This window comes from Lissotriton helveticus, chromosome 6, assembly GCF_964261635.1.
Source record: "Lissotriton helveticus chromosome 6, aLisHel1.1, whole genome shotgun sequence".
Lineage (NCBI taxonomy): Eukaryota > Metazoa > Chordata > Amphibia > Caudata > Salamandridae > Lissotriton > Lissotriton helveticus.
Window position 1 is genome coordinate 187,376,177 of NC_136067.1, and position 8,023 is coordinate 187,384,199.

The following is an 8,023-nucleotide window of genomic DNA, read 5'->3' on the forward strand; positions in this document are numbered from 1 at the left end:
CCGGGCTCTGGAACTGATTTTATTCCACTTTCTTCCACCCTAGCGGCTTCAGCAAGCCAACACTTACAGCCTGATTCATGAAGCTAAATTGCGGGCGCAATAGCTGCGAAAATGGCATTGCGCCCGCAATTACCCAAATCGGCATTCATGACGAAAATAACCAAAGCGCTAAACACAGATTGCGAATTCGCTATTAATTTGCGCCAAATCACGGAATTAGAGAATAAAGTTAGCGAATTCGCAATACTAGCGCAATCGGAATTCATGAAAATTCTCTAATAGCGAAAAACCTCAAAATCTCCATTAGCGCCGCGCAAATTAAGGACAACCCAAAGCAGGTGGTAACCATAAAAGTGATTTGCGAAAATTTTGAAAAACTGTTGGCCAATCAGGAACAGGGACAGGGCTGACCAAACACACATAAGGAGACACAGCAGCAGCAGTTGGTGTCTCACAATGCCAGGAATGTACATGGTGGTCAGGCGGCGAAGGCTACAGCGAGCAGCACGGAGGAGACGCAGAATACAGGAGAGGATATTCCGCCAGCGGATCACCCTGCTGGGACAAACCAGGGAGCAGATCTATGCGAAGTACCGGTTGAATGGGGCCATGATAATTCAACTCATACACGACCTTGACCCCCTGATGCAGCACCCAACAAGGCGGACCAATGCTGTGCCTACACATGTACAGGTATTGTGTAGCCTGCACCTCTTGGCCTCTGGTAGCTTCCAGGGGATAGTAGCCGCAGCAGGGGGGATATCCCAGCCCACCATGTCACGCTGCCTCCGGAGTTTTGTTGACGCAATGCTCACACAGCTACACCGACACATCAGATTCCCCACCAGCCAACAGGAACTGGACTTGACAAAGTTACACTTCTACAATGTGGCCCATTTCCCATCTGTGATAGGATGCATAGACTGCACCCACATTGCCATCTCTCCCCCAGCTGCGACGGAGTACATGTACCGGAATCGGAAGTCATACCACTCCCTCAACATACAGATGGTCTGCAATGCCAAGACTATCATAACTGACATCGTGGCCCAGTACCCAGGGAGTACCCATGACTCTTTTATATTCCGGCACAGCGGCCTCCACACACGACTGGCCAGGGGAGAATTTGGGGAAGGACACCTACTTGGTAAGTACACATTGTCAACAATTACACATTGCAATGATGTAGCTGCGCAGCTCAGGCACTCACCCTCTGCTCCTCACATGCAGGTGACAGCGGCTACGCCCTCCGGGAATACCTCCTCACCCCATACCTCAACCCGGCTACACCACAGCAACGGCGGTACAATGTTTCTCACATACGGACAAGGAATTGTATAGAACGGACATTCGGCCTACTCAAGAGCCGGTTCCGCATACTGCACAAGACAGGTGGGGCCATGTACTACAGTCCTGATGTGTGCTGCCGCATTGTGGCTGTCTGCGCAATGTTACACAACATTGCAACCAAGCGCCGGATACCAGTCGAGATCTCTGGCAGTGAGTCTGAAGGGGACGACCGTCCACCAGCACATGTGCGGCATGCACGCGGGGAGAACCCTGCTGAAGGACACAGACGGCGCAACCACATCACTATGAACAGTTTCTGAAGGCCACAATCCACTCACCCAACATTCACTCCTGCATGGCAATGTAAAAAATGACAGGAGGCCCATGTATGTAGCATGAATAAATATTATTGTTAAATCCACAATAATAACGTTAAGTATACATTCATAATATTGCAGCAGTATTGCGCCATACTGCTCCTAACTAGCCACTGGACATGCTTGTATCATCAGCATTATCTAGGCAACTTGCAAGGAACTCAATTGCGCCTCCGCCGCGCAGCCCCCAAACGACGCTCTGGCTCTTCCTCTGGGACGGCACGTGTCCCTGCAGTGGGCCTGGTGCTGCGGCGTAACACGCCAACCATTGAGGCAGACAAGCTGCTGGCACTGGAGGCGCACTCACTGGTGTCGTCCCTCCCCACATTGCCTTCACCAGTAGGATGGAGTGCCAGTACGGCAGTGGTGACCTGCTCCAGCACCCGTCCAACATCCTCGACACATTGTATCAGCTGCTGCTGCTGCGCCAGGCACCGTCGTGATAGCTGGGAGGTGGCATTCCCCATTATGTAATTTGAGCGGGTGTAGGCTGTCAGGCGCGTTAGGAGCTGCCGGTGGCGTCGGCGGGCGGAGGTGCGCTGCGATATAACTGCAGCAGTGTTGGCCTCCATGGCCGCCGCCATGCGCTCAACACTATCACCCACATTGGCCACATTGCGGCCAATTTTATGTAGTTGCAGCTGGATGGCCGCTTGCCGTCGTGCCTGCTGTTGGTGAATGCGTAGCATCCGGCGCTCAGTGCTCATGCCTGGCTTGCGCACAGCCATCCCCCTCCTGCTGCTGTGTGATGTGTCATGGTGGGAAGCCCTGACATGGCTGCTCTGCTGGCTGTCCACAGTGGGTGTGTGCACAGTCACCGCAGTTGATGCACCAGAAGTAGTTGGTGCCACGGGTGGTGGAGTTGTGCTTGGCAAAGGTGCAGCACCTGATGGTGCTGAAGCTGTTGGTCTGGCCCTGCCTGCAGGGTTAGGTGCAGCACCTGATGGTGCTGAAGCTGTTGGTCTGGCCCTGGCTGCAGGGTTAGGTGCAGCGCCGGATGTTGCTGGCGCTGTAGGTCTGGCCCTGGCTGCAGGGTTAGGTGCAGCACCTGATGGTGCTGAAGCTGTTGGTCTGGCCCTGGCTGCAGGGTTAGGTGCAGCGCCGGATGTTGCTGGCGCTGTATGTCTTGCCCTGGCTGCAGGGATTGGTGCTGCCAATGATGGTGCTGGACCTGTTGGTGTTGGCCTGGCTGCGGTGTGTGGGGCTACGCCTGATGGTGCATGAGGTGTTGGTGTTGGCACCTCCTCCGCATCCTCTTCTGACTCAGCGATCTGCAGCATGTCGCTGTCGCTGCTGTAGTCGCCGCCACCTGTGAGGGGAATTGGACTTACATTAATGCCATGTATCTGTCACACGTACAGCTTAGCGATAGCTCATTTTGGGTTACGTCTGGCTGCTTTGGGGTTATTTTACATTGTTTTTTTTACATTATGGGCAGTGTACATGTCCGACATTGCTTGTGGCCATGATCTCATGTGCATTGTTTGTATGACTTGGAATGCATATGGGAGGCTATAGGGCCATGGCCATTGGTAGGGGACAGGGTCGCAGTCGCATGCCACTTACCTTGGCTGTCTTGGCTGGGTCGGGATGAGTCCAGGTTGGTGACACCTATGCATGCCTCTGTCTCGAGGGTGTCCTCCACGCGGTCCTCCATGGGGGTATTGGGAGGGACAGTAGGGTCTCCGCCCCCAGTACCAGATGTCTCGCCCAGCCTCTCTGCCACCCTTTCCTTGGCACGACCTCGGAGGTCGTACCACCTCTTCTTTAATTCGTCCAGTGACCTGTGTGTCACGCCCACAGCGTTCACTTTGGCAGAAATTCCTAGCCAGATGCGACGTCTCTCCATCTCTGGCACCCTCCGGGAGTCCTTTCCGAAGAGTTTAGCGTGGTTTTCAACCACTCCCTCGATGAGGTGCTCCAACTCCGGCTCGGTAAACTTGAGCTTTCTCTTGCGCCCGCTGTCACTGGGCCCGGGTGCAGACTCCTCGGACATTGCTACTGTCGCTAAAGGGTGACTAGCGCTACTTTGGAGGTGTCCCGGTAGGAGCTCTCAGTTTCGCTGCAGACTCGCGGTCAGCCTCGCAGTTCAGAATGGGTGTGGCAACTGGCTGCTTCCTGGTTGCGACGTCATCACGGCGCTCGTAAAGCGACTTCCCGTTGGTGAGTTCTCGCTACTGGCGAGATGTCGCAAATGTGGATTTGCGTGGCGCTAAATAGAGACGGAATATCTGGGTTTTTGCGACTTTTTCGGCGATTTCATTTTCTCGCTATCGATTTTAGCGCCCGTGTGCGAATCGCTTAGATTACTCGCTATCTATGATGAATTCCGATCTGCGCCTTTCCATTTGCGATTCGCTGTGATTCGCTAGTTGAGAGTCGCTGTTTCCTTTCTTGATGAATCAGGCTGTAAGTACATAATCTCGCCATGAGTGACCATCTTTCCCCAAACCTTGCTATTGACATCAGCAGATGGTAGGCTTTGGTGGGTAGCTCTAGGATAATTACTGGCGTCATTGCTAACAAGAGTAAGGGCACCCGTATTAAATGGGAGTTTGTTAATGCCAAAACTCTCACTTCTCAGCTAGTCGAGGGCTAAAATGCCCTGTTTGAGATTTGTCTAGATGCAGAGGCTGATGCAGTCAGTATCAAAGGCACTTTCACCAATCTCTCAGAAGCAAAGTTATGCGCATTACATAAGGTGCCTCATGTAGGCCCTCTGAGGGCAAAATGCTGGTTTGATGGAGTACGTTCAAAGCCTTAAAGAGTTGAAGGACTCACTCCACACCCCGCCCAGGTCTGCTGTTGAGGTCGGGCACTGTAGGAAGTTATAACAAGCATTGGCATAGCCAATAGGTCTCGCTTTTGGGACCTTATAAGTATTTAGTTATGCAGCAGAATATCCTTCATGCAACAACACCAACTGTTGCATTGCTAACAACTTATAAATACCTAAATGCGAGACCTATTGGCTATGCCAATGCTTTTTACGTTTGCACCCGGTTACCACCAGATCGGATTCGATGGTAATAGCATTTCTTAAATGTCCATTATGTGACCAGTCACAATCAGGAAATGCTACGTACGTACACAGTTTTAACGATTTTCAAATAGAAAATTCTATTTGTGATTTCCTATTTTGCGAATCGGAAAATGCGATATCTACCGGGGAAAAATTGCATTTTGCGACGCTGCATGTGCCTTTCACGCATACCAAAAGGCAATTTTGCATTTCTTAAAGGCTCGAAATGGCGATTTGGACCGTTAAGAAATGCAAAACCATTCGTACATACGGCCACATGCATCAATGTTGCCGTTTGCGAATCCTTAATTGCGAAAATTAAGGAATCGCAATTAAGGATTCGCAAACGGCAATGCATGATTAAATCACATTTTTTTTAGCGAATCGGTATTTTTCCTTAATTGCGATTCACAATTTGCGAATCGCAATTAAGGAAAACCCTTCCCATTGATTCCCATGGGCCAAGAGCATTTATAATTTGCGATTTTGAATTTGCAAATCGCATTTTGAAAATGCAATTTCAAGGGTGCGGGGGGGGCAAAGAACCCCTCCCTGCACCCCTGAAATTAAACTTAACTGCAATTTAAACACACACATGTCCCAAGGACATGTGTGTGTGTAAAATGCAACTTTCAAAAATGCATTTTTGTGCATGTTTGAAGGTTTTCGGTAAATTAGCACGAGGTTCAACCTCATGCTAATTTACCGCTTCCAAATTGAAAATTCGCAATTTTAAAATGATCATGCATTGCATTTCAGAAATCTGAAATTGCGATTTCTGAAATGCAATCGCAATTTTAGAAATCGCAACATGATTGCGATTCCTAAAATTGCGAAATACATGATGCAATGCAATTTTGATAATTGCATTCGCAAACGGCCGAAAATTGCGATTCGCACCGTTTGCGAATGCAATTATCGTTGATGCATGTGGGCAATAGCTCTTAGTATTTACTATCTGCTAGATTCATCAAAGACCCATTTTGCGAGTCTTTAATAGCGATTCATAAGGAATCGCTATTAAGGACTTGCAAAACGGGATTCATGTAGGAATTGCAAAAAATATTGCGATTCCTACATGTTCCTTATTTGCGATTAGCAAATTGCTAATCGCAAATAAGGAATAACTCCCCATGCATTCCTATGGGCCTTCAGGCCCATAGGAATGAATGGGGATTTATTCTTTATTTGCGATTAGCAATTTGCTAATCGCAAATAAGGATGCGATTTCAAGGGTGCAGGGGTGTCCAAAGGACACCCTGTAGCACCCCTGAAATGTGTATTTACACTGATGTTGTGCACACACATGTCCAAAGGACATGTGTGTGTGTAACATGCAACTTAGAAAAATGTATTTAAATGCATTTTTCTAAGTTTTCGCTATTTACCACGAGGTTTGACTTCGAGGTAAATAGCGGTCCTAAATTGCGAATTCACAATTTTTAAATGTTTCATGAATAGCATTTAAGGAATCTCTAATAGAGATTCCTTAAATGCTAATCCTTGCAAATTTGCGAATTCTTTATTAGCGATTTTTGCATTTGGGATGATGAATCCCAAATGCAAAAATTGCACTCGCAAAGGGCCAGATTCTCAGAATCTGGCCCATTTGCGAGCGCATTTCGCTTGATGAATCTGGCTGTATGTGTTTTAGCAACACTGCTGCCACAACAAAGAACGTGAGAGTGGTGGTATAAAGGAGGGGGTGTCTTGCGCAATATCGGGTAAATGTTATTCCCCCATCCTTTCGATGACGCCAGTTCAGTATTTTGCTCACTTTCATCTCAAATGCCTAAGACGCAGCCCTTGAAAAAATTAACACCACTTCGGTAAATTCTGCTCGATTCCGGAGGTGTAGTTTTACGTTTTCTTTCTTCAGGGACAGAGAGCTATTTTGGGGGTTCTGGCAGTTTCATCTATCCCCGTGCATGCCTTATTAAAATCCTGTTGTCCGGACCACTGTCGCTGCCACCGAAGTCTGGTTTATTTACTCGAAAATCGGATTTGTTTCATTTTATTACTGTGTTTGTGAAGTAACTGATATCAGATTCTGAGGGGAAGAGCTGCTATTTACCAGCAGGCCATCACGGCGCTCGACTCGGTCTGCAGGGCCGATCTGAGGCCTAGTCAGCCCCGGGGCACCTGCAAAAATGAGATTACTCGCAATAACTGCTCCAACTGCTTTGAATAACAGACACAACTCAGAGAGCATCAAATTAGCATAAAGAGAGCGCCAGTGTTCCCTCGGCGGATATGAGGCAGAGCGGGTATGGAAAATTGACAGGAATGGGGTCAGACAATGTAGAAATTTGAGACGGAAGCCGCGCAGCATCACAGATATGAGGTATTAGTTTTTCTATATTCATGCAGTTTTAATGATAAAATGTTGGAGCGGCTGAAAATTAAAGATGCAAAATTCTCTACAAAAACATCCTCTTCCCAGACAAATTATTATTAATCATTCCCCGCTTCTTTTGAACCCCAGGGTAGGAATAAACACCTTGGCTGCCATTTTTAAATTGATTTTCTTATTTTTAGGGGGTAGTATTAGTTTGAGGAAAGCAGGTTTGTTTTAGAAGGAATCGTGGCTCTAAGGCGAACAGGGAAGATTTAAAAAATAATTTCCATCCGCACTGGAGGTTTATCAAATATTAAAACTGAATATGATTCAGACATATCCAATAAAGAATAACATTAGTGTGTGGAGACCGTACCTCGCGCATCTTAAAATGCACATTCAGTGCGTGGCTCTGAAGCAACTACATTTCTGTTAGAAGTTAGATTGAAGAAACCCACATGACGAAGATAGTGGTCAAGTTCTTTATTCGTCTTCCGGCAGGCTGTTCCCGTCTGAGGAGAAAAGGGTAAACATTCCAACTGCCATTTCTTAGAACAGACCAATAATACAATGAAGGGGAAAAATGGAACGTACCACTAATCACTTAGGAGAATGTATGATGGAGAAAAATATATCACAATGTTTTAAAGTTCAATTTTCATTCTAATCTTTTGTTTTAATAAGTATTTCTGATCCCAGCTGGCTAACCACAAAGAACTGGGGCTGTAGATTCAGAAATGACTCAAGATTATGGAAAGTAGGGACAGGCTTCGAACCCTATCAATGTGTAAATACTGAGCCTGGCTCAAGTTCCTATTAGCTCCCTACTTTGTATTTCAGCCACCGGTTGATTTTCATCAGGGTAGAAATGGGTCAAACTGCAGGCAAATAGTGGACTTGAGCATCTTGCAATAGAAGGATGGATACTAACATGAAAAATTAGCATCTTAACCCCATTCCAGAGTGCATCATGAGGAGTCTGGTGTAAATTGTGCA

General features: G+C 47.4%; 1 protein-coding gene across 1 annotated transcript; it reads right to left on the minus strand.

The window, feature by feature from the left end:
• Nucleotides 1–1,819: 1,819 nt before the first annotated feature.
• Nucleotides 1,820–7,528, minus strand: LOC144761277 (uncharacterized). Its single transcript, XM_078646726.1, has 2 exons — nt 7,404–7,528; nt 1,820–2,976 (listed from the first exon to the last, which is right to left on the minus strand). The coding sequence occupies exon 2, from the start codon at nt 2,945–2,947 to the stop codon at nt 1,829–1,831; it is 1,119 nt and encodes a 372-aa protein (XP_078502852.1). The 5' UTR covers nt 2,948–2,976; nt 7,404–7,528; the 3' UTR covers nt 1,820–1,828.
• Between the last annotated feature and the right edge of the window lie 495 nt (nt 7,529–8,023).